The sequence below is a fragment of the Heterocephalus glaber genome, unplaced genomic scaffold (assembly GCF_053883595.1).
Source record: "Heterocephalus glaber isolate CG9 unplaced genomic scaffold, H.glaber_assembly_v1.0 deba00001497, whole genome shotgun sequence".
NCBI classification, from domain to species: Eukaryota; Metazoa; Chordata; class Mammalia; order Rodentia; family Bathyergidae; genus Heterocephalus; species Heterocephalus glaber.
The window spans coordinates 70,355,114-70,367,843 of record NW_028258320.1 but is presented as its reverse complement, the minus strand read 5'-3'; the positions used below and the strand labels follow the sequence as shown (position 1 = coordinate 70,367,843).

Below are 12,730 nucleotides of genomic sequence, written 5' to 3'. Positions count from 1 at the left end.
CATATCACAGAAGTAACAGTTATATTTTATTGTATCATACTTTCCACCTTTAAAACTCTAGATATATTGCAGAAGCAGGCCATTGGATCAGAATCATCACACTGTATCTATCTTAAAGTGTATATGTGATACTGTAGGATTTTATGGCAATGTGAAATAGGAAGGAGTCTGAAATTGTTTTTCTTTTTCTTTTAGCAGTATTGGCCAGCCTGCACTAGTCATTGTAGGGTCATCCTCGACTACATAGCAAGACCCTGTCTCAAAAAAAAATTTTTTTTAAAGAAAATTATTTCTTCTGATACATGCTATAACATGCAGTGAAATCTTTTATATTATAATCCCTGTCATTATCAAAACTCATTCTTGAGAAAAATACATACCATGAAAAGCATTTTAGTTTTTAGATAGAAATACAATGTTATTTATCTTCAAATCCCAGCGTTAAATACAATTTCTTTAAATTTTTGTTAATTTGAAATCACTTTTTAATAGCAAAATCTTGTCTTATGACTGTCTTATCTTTTAGGACCTAACCCTGGAAGAAAAGATGGACTGTTTTCAGAGTCAACTTTTAACTCTCCACAGGGTGTAGCCATGATGGATAATGTCATATATGTGGCAGACACTGAAAACCACCTTATAAGAAAGGTAATTTTCCTTTTTAAGTTTTTATTGTTTTTAATAGTTCTAATCAGAAAAACTAATACTTATTTGCTACATGAGATATTTGAACTTATAAGGTGTGACATGTAAGTATGTCAGAGCATCCTTATTCCACTTTTCTCAAGAGCATTTGCTTTAGTTTTAATATCTTGTTTTTCATTTTATCAGTATGTAGTTGCTATAGAAAAAAAAATCCATTAACTTTTTTTTTTTTAAGTCATGTGCCCAGTTACCAAACGCTTCCAATTTTGAGGTATTTTCCTAACCAGTAGTTTACAAAATGATACTTGGTCCTTTCCGGTTAAATTTTCTCAACCCTAGAAAAAAGATCATTCCATTCCTGCCTCCCTTCACCTCTTATGCTTTGGCTGAAAATTACTAGTCAATTAGTCTTAAAATTTATTTCATGGAGCCAGGTAGAGGTGGAGAAGGGGATGGAAGAAGAATTAAGAAATGTTATGTACACGCACCAACTCCCCATGAGGAATGTAATCATTATGTACCGCAAGCATGTACTAATAAAAACTTTTAAAAACTTATTTCGTCTCATTAAAGATATGGCCTTGTTTTTTAAAAAGTCAACTATTACATAAAGGTACAAAAGTTCCCTGACCATCAATTCTGTTTTCCCACAGGTAGCCAACTACCCTGAAATCTTGTGTCTTTCCAGAAAACCTCTACCTGCACATACATACAGAAAGATCCGTATTTAAAAGAGTCTAGCCAGGTGTAGTGGTGGTACGCTTTTATAATCCCGGCACTCTGGGGTGGGAGGATCGAATATTCAACCCCAGCCTGGGAATTTAACGAGACCCTGTCTTAAAATTTATAAAAGGGCTGGTGATGTTCCTTAGTGCAAAAGCCCCGAGTTTAATCCCCAAAACTGAAAGAAAGGCAGGAGGTTTAGAGATTTTTAAAAAAATTTTTTTATTTTGAGACAGGATCTCATTAAGTCACTAAATTGCCCAGGCTAAGCTTGAACTTGCGATACTTCTGCCTTAGCCTCCAGAGTGCTGGTATCACAGCTGTGCACCACAAGCCTGGCTATTGAAATTTTTAAATGGAATCATACTAAATATACATGTTTTGCCAGTTTTATTATTTCCCATATTAGTCACATGAATGACATGACTATCATATTTCATTGTTGATATACCCAGTTATTTTAAATATTCCCTCCCTGTGGCTCTTTTGGATATAATCCATTGGTCTTTAAGTTACCATCTATTTGGAAAATAACCAAGTTCCTCTAACCTATCCTATTGGATGAACATATTTTTTTCAGATACTCCCTTGTTTTTCTCACTGTTTCTTTCAGTATTGATATTTACCTTCATTTATTTGTCAATATTATCACTTAACGTACAGTTAATGGCAGATACACATATTGAATATCTAATAACTCCCTGCCATGTATATCTCCATGAGGGCAAGAAATAATGTTTACTTTGCTGTTAAAAATCCTGGCACTTAGGATAGCACCTGGCCTGTGGATGGCGTTCAGTAGCTATTTGTTAAATGAATTTATGAACAAATAACATCTGCTTAATCATTTTCAAAAGTGATTCTTTAAAGTCTTGGAGACTGTTTGTGGGACTTAAGTATGCTAATATATTGTTGAGTACTGTATATTAGTGGGGATACTTGTGCAGCGTTTCCAACATTTGATGAAGGAGCCTTGTTAGGCAGAGCTTCTCATAGACTAGTGTTTCTGTAGTAAATACTTTGCAGAAAAGTGTTTTTCTAATGTTAAACACTTAAAGTTCAATATTTCTTTATCACTTTTTTCTAGTGTTGAGTATTTCCATAATGAATCAGAATGTCATAGATATCCAGCTGTGGACTGAACCAGTGAGATAGCTGGCCTGCGTCATTCAGAGAGTACTTGTTCTTTCTACCTGTACATCCTCTCTCCTCCTTTAGAACTTAATGGGTTTTGGAGTATTGACCATGATGCTGCATTTTTAAATGCTTATGCATTAAGTAGCATAATCACAACGCATTTAGCTTTCCTAAACTTGTTCTATATTGTATTATTTAGTCTCTATAGAAATAGGAAGTGGAATTATTTTTTCTTTTCTTTTTTATAAAAATATTTCTTTTATTTTGTTTTTGGTTAAAACCACATTTGCAGAGAATTGTCCTGATCCTCCTCTTAACATTCATGCACACAAATGCATTGTTCCATTCAAATTCTTCCTTGTCTGGAATAATTTAATAAGTTACAGATTCTCTACATCCCCTTTCCCCACTCCCACTGCCCTTCCCTTTATGTGAACAAACCAGTAGGCAACCATTCTGCTAAGCTTACTGCATGTCTTTGAGACTTGTGAAACAGTGTTTTGTGTACATGATAATCTTATAAGACTTTATTTTGGTGTATCATAAAGTTTAGCCATGTAAGTATAATTTGTTAATTTTTTGTAGATTTGACAGGTTTTACAAACATAACCATCAGTTTTTAGAATGTTTCATCCCCCAATTAAGAACTCTCATAATAGTCACAGATAAACCCCATTCCTAAGCAACTACTAATTTACTTTCATTTCTATTAATTTGGTTTTCTTGAAATTTTTATATAAATAAAATGATAAGATACATGGTTTGTTTGGGTTTTTTTCATTTTACATGCTTTTGGGGTTCATCTATGAAATAGCATAGATGAACATAGTAGTTTATCCCTTTGTATTGTTGGGTAGCATTCTATTGTGTGGATATACCACATTTTGTCTATCCATTTACCAGTTGATCAGCATTTAGATTTTGTTTTGTTTTTAAGTTTTTGTTTGGTTTTGGAGTCTCACTGTGTAGTCCAAGCTGGCCTTGAACTCACTGTGTAACCCAGGCTGGCCTCAAACTTACAGCAATCCTGCTGCCTTGGCCTTTCAAGTGCTACGATTATGGGTGTGCACCAACACGTGAAACTATAGGTTGTTTCTAACTTTTGACTGTTACTAATAATACTGCTATAAACATTTGTGTACAAGTGTTACATGGGAATACATTTTCATTTCTCTTGAATAGATACCTAGAACTAGAATTACTGCTATATGGTCTACGTTTGACTTTTTGAGACTCTACTAAATTGTTTTCCATAGCAGTTGTGCCAGTTTACATTCTCACCTGAAATAGATCTGTTCCAATTTTTCTACTTCCTCACCATTACTTGTTATTTTCCTTTTTAAAAAAATTAAATTCTAACCATTCTATGACATATGAATTGGCATTTCATTGTAGTTCTTGTAGGCTTTTCCTGATGACTAATGGCATCAAACATTTTTTCCTGTGCTTATAGAAACATTTTTATCTCTTCCTTTGAGAAGAATCTATTCAGATTCTTTGCCAGGTTTTTTAATTGAATAATTTATCTTTTTTGTAATTGAGTTATAAAAATTCTTTATATATTCTGTGTAGAAGTTCTTTATCAGATATGTAATTTGCAGCTATTTTTTCACATTCTTTGTGTTGGCTTTTCAATTAATGATATCCTTTGATAAAAAATTTAAATGCTAGTGGTGCCTAATTTATCTACTTTTCCTTTTATTATGCATTTGGTATTATCTGGAAAGAAGACTTCATTGTCAAATCCAAGGTCACAAAGATTTAGTCCTGTGTTTTCATCCATAAATAAGTCTTTCATTCATTGTGAGTTGACTTTTGGATATGATATGAAGTAAAAGTCCACTCCATTCTTTTGTATGTGGGTATCTAGTTATCCCAGAGCCAATTACTGGAAAGACTGTTCTGCCTCTTTTAGTCTTGGCAAGCTTGTTGAAAATCAATTTATCTTAGATGCATGGATTTATTTCTGCACTTTCACCCCTCTTCCATTGACCTGTATGTCTTTCTATCACCCAGTACTACACTATTTTGATTGCTATATCTTTTAATAAGTTGTAAATCTAGTAGTGTGAGTCTTCCTACTTTCTTCTTTTCCAAGACTGTTTTGGCTATCTGGGGTCCCTTGCAATTTCATATGACTTTAGGATCAACTTAGCCATTTTGGTTTGGATATTTCTTAGGTAAATAATTGTCAACAAAAACAAATCATTTTTAATTTTTAAACTTTTCTTCCCCTTTTATTGTGTTGTTAGCTTGACTTCCATCACTCTTAAGCATTAGCAATGATGGTAGGTGGGTATCATGTCATCCTTATAGTCAAAGGGAATGAATGTAAATTTTCTCCAGAAAGTTAGCATTTGTTACAGCTTTGGAAAATAAAATATCTATTTTGTTAAGAAAATTTCTTTTTATTCCTAGTTGCAAAGTAAGAATTATTTTATTAAATATACTTCCTACACATACTGAAATAATTATATTTCTTGTCCTTGGTCTGTCAATGTGATGAGTTATATTAGTATATTTTTCTGAGATTAAGCTATCTTTTTATTCCTAAAATAAACCTTACCTAGTCATTAATTTTTTGGAAAATCAAGTTGGATTTGATTATCCGAAATTATATTTAATACTTTAAAATTCATGCATATGAATTAAATAGCTCTAATTTCTTCTACTCTTCTCATCTGGTTTTAGAATCAAGGTCACACTGACCTCATCAAATCAGCTAGTCTCATTCTTTTCCTCTATTTTAGAATAATTTGCCTAACACCAATCACTGTTTTGAACATTTGTTAGAACTCCCTTGTGACATTAACTGGACCTGGTGCTTTTTGTAAGATGAGTTACTTGATTTTCATATCAATTTCTGTGATACACTATTTCTTAAATCAAGATCTACTTCAGGGGCCCATCCCAAGCTACCCCTGTATTTTCACAGATTGGGTTCAGTGAATATATAGATAAGGTTAAACTGATGAATTTCTTTATAATCTCAGCAGATTATAGAGCAGACACTAAAGAAATAATATAAAGATGAATCGTTAAAATAAATCATTGTAGGGCTGGGGGCTCAGTGGCACTGCGCCTGCTTCACAAGCGCAAGGTCCTGAGTACAATCCCTGGTACCAAAAAATTTTTTTTAAAAAATACATTAGTGTAATTTACTATAGTTGTGGAATAAAAGCTAATAACTTTAGGATTGTTTTCATAAGAGTAGAAAAACATTTGAAACTATTACTTATTCATGAGAAAATCAGCAACCTTGAAAGGGAAGTTAATACCCTCTGTATAACTGTCTACAAAAAGCCTCTAGCCTCTCTTAATGTAAACTATTGAATGTTTTCATATTGGGGAGAATTGGATTGGAAGTCCCAGCCATTATAATAAGACAAGAAAGAGAAATAAAAGGTGTATAGTTTGTAAAAGAATAATTGCCTTAATTTTTTGATGACATCATATATAGAGAAAATTCTAAGAAATCTGTGAAATAACTACTCAGATGTGAATTTTGTTACGTACTAATAATAATCACTTGGAAATTGGAATGTAAAAATTTTATCTACATTAACAACAAGATAGAATACTTAGAACAAATGTTATAAAATATATGCAAGACTTGAATATAGTTTGCTCTTTCTACCTACAGGTTCTATATCTATAGATTCAGCTAACCATGATTCAAAAATACATTGTAACAACTATATACCTAGATTTGCATTGTATTAGGTGTAAATAATTACAATAATCTAGTCCTGATTTAACAAACACATAAAGTACACATGTAGGTTATGTATAAATACTGCACCATTTTATATAAGGACTTAAATTAGATACCACATCAAACTGACCTGGAACCAATTCCCCAAGAATACTGAGGTACTTAAAATTACAAAATATTACTGAGAAAAATTAATTATTTTAGTAATATGAACATATTAAATAGAATTAATATTAAAGACTCAATGTTAAGTTGTCAGTTCTCTCCAAATTGAAATTCAGCATAATCCCAATCAAAACTCCATTAGGCTTTTTTAAAAGATATTTATAAATAGATTCCAAAATGTACATGGAAATGCAAAATAAAGTATTCATATATCTAGAATAATCTCATGAAAGAACATTAAAAGACATACACTGTTTTTTATTTGAAAACTTCCTATATTGCTACATTAATCAAGAGACTGTGGTACTATCAGAAGGATAGACACAGAACAGTAAAAAAGAATGAAGAGCCTTAAATAGCCCCATTCCTATATGGTTCATTTGATTGTTTTAAAAACACCAAACTCAACTGCAGAAAGAAAACAGTTTCAGCAAACAGTACTAGAACAACTAGATACTCATGTGGAATTTGAAATAAATTGCCTTTCAAATAATATACAAACATCAGTTGCATCACAGACCTAAACGTAAAAGTAAAAGTAAAAACAAAGCTTTTAAAAAACACTTCTTAAAGAAAGATAGTACAGATAGCTCATACACATAGGGAAAGATGCTTGACATCTTTAGTAATCAGAAAATTGCATATCAAAACCACCATGAGAAGTAGCTTCATACTTCTAGGATGGCTGAAAATATCTTTGTGATTTGCAAGTAGGCAAAGATTTTTCATGACAACACAAAAACAATCATAAAAGAAAAATGATAAATTAGGCTTTAGTAAAATTTAAAATGTCTGATCATTAAAATTAACTTCAGAAAAGAAGACAAATCATAGGTTTTTGGCAATATTAGCAAAAATCTACAAAACATGTCTTTCAAGAGGCTGGTGTCCATGATATATAAAGACTACCACAAATGAAAAATGATAAGATAGCCCAATAAAAAAATGAGCCAAAGATTGGTACAGACTTTTCTTAAAAGAAGATACAGAATGACCACAAGCACATAAAGTGCCCAACATCCTGAGATAAGAAGGAAATGTAGTTAAAACCACAATGGTGAGCCAAGACATGGTAGTTTATGCCTGTGGTACCATTACTAGGGAGGCTGAGGCAGGAGCATGGCTTGAGTTCAGGAGTTCCAGATCAGCCTGGGTGACATAGCAAGATCCCTCGGGAGAAAAACCAAAACTACAGACAAAACAGTGGTATGCTGATCTTTTAATGACAGTGAAACTGATACTGGCAATTTACTTTGAAATGCATCAAAAAATGAGTGGGTTGAAGAATCGATAGGTGGATAAAATATGTGCTAAATCGAGTAAGTGAAATGTGGATAGCAGACTCTAACCAGGTGGTGATTATATGGATGTTTGCTGCAAACTCCTTTTAGTTTTTCTGTATGTGGTAAATTTTCATGGTAAAATGTTTGGAAAAGGGTCTAAAGAGATAAAAGCAGAGCATCTTGTTTTCAGTGGACTATATTACAATAGTCTCTCAATGTATGAAGTACAGTTAACATAGTGTCAGTTGCCTGGATTCAAATCTCAGATCCAACATACTAGCTGGGATCTTGGGAAAGTTACTTAACAGTCTGTGTCTCAGTTACCTGTAAGCTAATCAAAGTCACAGTCATTGGGTTAGTCTGAGGAGGGCTGGTTGTCTGACTCACTCTTGAGTTGTGCTGAACACCTATTGAGTTCTTTATGTGTTAATTACTAGCTAAGTGTGTACATAGCTGAAATATGTACATTTAATTCTAAGAAACATGCATTTAACTAGATTGTGTTTTTAAATTTCACTTTCTTTTAAAATATTTTATAGTTAAGATGAGGCCAGCCCTAGTTCTGATGGAGGCATGGTGGGAGTGGGGGAAAGAGGAGGAAAGTAGAGGAATAGACAGGTGGAGAAATGAAAGAGACTGATTGTGTGCACTTGAATTACAAGGTCCCCATTAGCTTTTTAAAAAACATTGTGTTGCAGGGCCGGGGATTTAGCTCAGTTGTTCCGCTGCCTGCCTCACGCAAGTGCAAGGTCCTGAGTTTGATCTCTGGTACAAACAAACAAAAAAAATTGTGTTGCAAATACTGCCTGTATGTTCTATTAGAAGTCTTCACAAACTAAAGGAAAAACAAAAAAAAAAAATAACATGCATTGCATAATACATCAATTAAATTTTTATAGATTGACCTAGAAGCTGAGAGGGTGAGCACTGTAGCCGGCATTGGAGTTCAAGGTACAGATAAAGAAGGAGGAGCAAAAGGAGAACAACAACCCATTAGCTCCCCTTGGGATGTTGCTTTTGGAACATCAGGTATGTAAAGTTTTAAATGTAAGTATACTTTGCTTAATCAAAGACTTTAAAAATATGCTTGAAGTATTCATTTGGATAATTGTGTTGGTAGTTATTTTATACTCATATTTATGGTGTGGAGTTTGTTCATTATGTGCAACAAAGTCAGCAATAATATATTCATGACAGAATATGTATTATATGTAACAATATACATTTTCTATACAAGACAAAGTTTAAAGAATTTCATGTTAGATACCTCTTCCAATTCACCTAGTCCTGAATATTCTTAAATTGAAAGGTTTATAGTTTCAGAACTTCAAAAGGTTATTAAAATTTGGGAGCTGCTTTTTCTTTTGATTTTAAAATTTTGTGTAGTATTGAAATATGATTACTTCTTTTGAGCAATTAAAGCATTTCATCCTACTGAATTATGCAAATATTGATAATGAATTAGACTTACATTATCCTTGTGATCTTTATTACCTATATTAACTGGTTTGAAAAGAAATCCAGGAGTACTCTTATCAGAGTTTTTTATTTTTTATTGGCTCTTAGCAATACTGAACTGGTTATTTATGTCTTTATGAAATCAGACAAGTGAGTAGAGAAAGAATACATTGAAAATGGAATTTAAGGCTAAATTCATGTGGATTTCATGTGGTCTTAATGTATTTAAAGACTGAATAAGTTCTAGCTCAGTTGATTTTATATTTGAGATAATTTTATTTTACGATGCCACTTAGATTATAATTCAGAGACTGTACTTGTACCATTGTGATCAACTTTTGGAGGGAATGTACAGTGGATTGAACCCAGAGACTTTACATTGAGCTATATCCCCAACCCTTATTTTATTTTATTTTTATTTTTTAAAAATTCAGTATTTAGGGCTGGGGATTTAGTTCAGTGGTTTTGCTGCCTGCTGCACAAGCGCAAGTACCTGAGTTCGATCCCTGGTACCAAAAAAAAAAAATTCAGTATTTACCGGTAATTTTTTAAATATAGAACTTTGGCTGGGGATTTAGCTCAGTGGTTCCGCCGCCTGCTTTGCAAGTGCAAGGTCCCAAGTTCGATCCCCGGTACAAAAAATAAATAAATAAATAAAAATAAAATATAGAACTTTGCAAGCTATGAATAGACACCATCTTTAACAAAATTTTCAGCAGGAAAGATACTGAAAGGTATAACATCAAAAATTCAAAAATAAGACAGACACATACTACTATAAATACTATCCTGCATTTCTCTGGAAGTTCTAGTCAACAAAATAAAATAAGCAAGGGCCAGGGATTTAGCTCAGTGGTTTTGCTGCCTGCCCCACAAGCGCAAGGACTCGAGTTCGATCCCCGGTACCAAAAAATAAAATAAAACAAGCAAAAAACAATAGGTTAGGGCTGGGGATTTAGCTCAGTGGTTCCACCGCCTGCCTCGCAAAGTGCAAGGTCCCAAGTTCAATCCCCAGTACCAAAAAAAACCCCAATAGGTTAAAACACTGAAAAGAGAAGAAAAAAACAGTTGTTATTAGATTATGTGAATGTCAACATTAACAAAACCAAGTGAATTAATAAATGATAAGTAATAGCAACCTTTACCAAAATACATGGATATAAAGTCAATATGTAAAAAAGTTTCCGGTAACTTCTATTTTTCCTGGGAATTTTTTTTTTAATTCAAAATGGACCATACTCATAGCAAGAGCAAAAACCTTAACACAATCCCAAGAATTGGAAATCCTGCAAAATGAGCTCTCACACCCTTGTTTCATTTTCACACAGGGTCACATTAAGTTGCCCAGGCTGGGCTTGAACTTGTGATCTTCCTGCCTTAGCTTTCCAGAGTGCTGAGATTACAGGCATGTGCTGTAAGGCCCAGCTATCATTAACTTTTACGAAGCTTTTAATGTTAATAAAGTGAATGGATGATTTTCTGGTATTACTTATATTTAACAAGTGTTTTATGTGAGTTATTTTTGAAATTCTCTTTCTAAACAATAATGAGTTGTTTTATGGCTCACTAAGGTAGATAGTGTAGTGGAAGCAGCACATCCCCAGTCCAGGCAATGGGAAACATATGATATGTAGAGAATTAAACATTAGTAGTGAACCAATTAAAGCACAGTCTCCTTTTTATTATCACGCATCAGCAATTCTAAACAATTTGAGAGTTAAGTGCCCACCAACAGTTACCACACTTCTTTCCTTGGCTTTGATGCAACACTGAGCTATTAAAACATACATCTGATAAGTGGAAAACAGTTATAGGTGGTACATTTATAGATGGAAAAACAGCCTGAAGCATAGTAAAACTGTCAGTAACATAGGCAAAGTGAATAAGAATTCCTGCTCATCTTTCAAGGGAAAAAAATTATGAACTTTGTATGTGCATAAGCCTGCAAATGCTTTATAGTCAGTAGTGCACATAGCAGTTTAGTTATTGATGCTTGCATTTTGCTACTTTGTATCTACTGTATCTGCTAGTAATTCCCATAGTTATGCTACATAAGAAATCATCCCAAGACTCGTAGAAATCTTGGCCTTTATTTCTTGCTCATATATGGGGTTGGGGTTTAGTCTGTTGAGGCTGAGCCAGCCTGGGCTTGGTTCCAGGCTGTTTATTGGGTCCAGATCTGATGCAAATGGTACTCATCTTTCCATGGACCACTAGCTGTCTGAGAGATAATCTTTTCTTGACAAAAGGCAGAAGTCTTACAGGGTAATCCCTGTCATACACACATGAAGCCTTTGTTGTTGTCATACCTACTTACCACATTATTAAAACAAGGCACATAACCAAGCTTAAAGTCATGGGACAGGGATGTACTCATTATCCACACAGAGGCCATGGCGGGGATGTGGATACAGATGAGTGAAGAAGTGAGAATAATTAATGTATCCCATTATCAAAATTAAACTGCTTAAACACTGACTATGTTTTATTTACTAGATGCTAAACTAAGTTGGATTTATTTAATGAAGGCATACCTAAAATATTGTCTAGGCTAAAATTTTTTAAATCACAGTTTATGGACACATCCAAATTACTTTCCAAGGCAATTCTAGCTTTATACAAGTACTCCATCAGGTCCCAACTCACAAGATGCCCATTTGAGATGTACACTTTTATCAAGATCAGTTTTCAAGGAAGGAGGTGAAGTTGGCTTGGCAGCACACTTATCTCAACACCCTGGAAAGCTGAGGCAAGAAGATCGAAAGTTCAAGCCCCATCTGGCAATTTGGTGACTTAGTGAGATCCTGTCTCAAAACAAGAAAAAGGGCTGTGGATGTAGCTCAGTGTGAAGGCTTGGCTTCAAACCTCAATACCATGCACACACACACCTAAGAAAAGAGGTGAACTCCACCTTAGCCCAACAAAGCATGGTTCTGTATTGAACTTAGAGCTGAAAATGTCTTTAATTCCAGGCTCTGTTGGAAGTAATGCTAGGTACATTTAGTGCCACACCTGGCAGGATGCTGGCTAAGAGAAAGGGAGTTTCCAAGCACTGTGTGCAGGTTCTACAGTCACAAAGGTCACTCTAGCCCAAGAATTTTTGTCTTAGGTTCGGTACCAATGAATAGTTGAATAGGTGTCATAAGGTAATTATAAATCTGTATTCTCAGAAATTCTCGTTAAGATTTTCAGGAATTGTTTATATTTTCATCAGACTTTCAAAGTGATATGTTACCCCAAAACATTTTAAGAGTGACTGTTTTAAATTATTCTAAAATCTCATTCTGGATTAATGTATATTGTACATTATAATCCATGTTGGACATTAATATATATATCAGAATATGGAGAAATTGCATCATAGATATTAACTTACAGTTGTTTTTAGTAACTTGCATTTTACCATGTCATTCTTTTTTTTTTTTTTGATAACTGGGATCGAACTCGGGACCTTGTGCTTGCGAGGCAGGTGGTGGCACCACTGAGCTAAATCCCTGGCCCTCACCATGTCATTCATTTAAAAATATATCAAGTTGTATATAAAACTCATATGTATGTATTTCATATCTGTTTCATCAAAACACAATCCTGTGGGACTTGTTAC

The 12,730-nt window shown here is 33.8% G+C and overlaps 1 protein-coding gene across 3 annotated transcripts in view; it reads left to right on the top strand.

The window, feature by feature from the left end:
• Window positions 1–12,730, top strand: part of Nhlrc2 (NHL repeat containing 2) — a 52,110-nt gene that overhangs the window by 19,279 nt on the left and 20,101 nt on the right. For all 3 annotated transcript variants that reach the window (XM_004838887.4, XM_004838886.4, XM_021253413.2), the window contains exons 4-5: window positions 527–648; window positions 8,568–8,697. In XM_004838887.4, coding sequence (XP_004838944.2) covers window positions 527–648; window positions 8,568–8,697 — 252 coding nt within the window. The remainder of the gene's footprint in view (window positions 1–526; window positions 649–8,567; window positions 8,698–12,730) is intronic.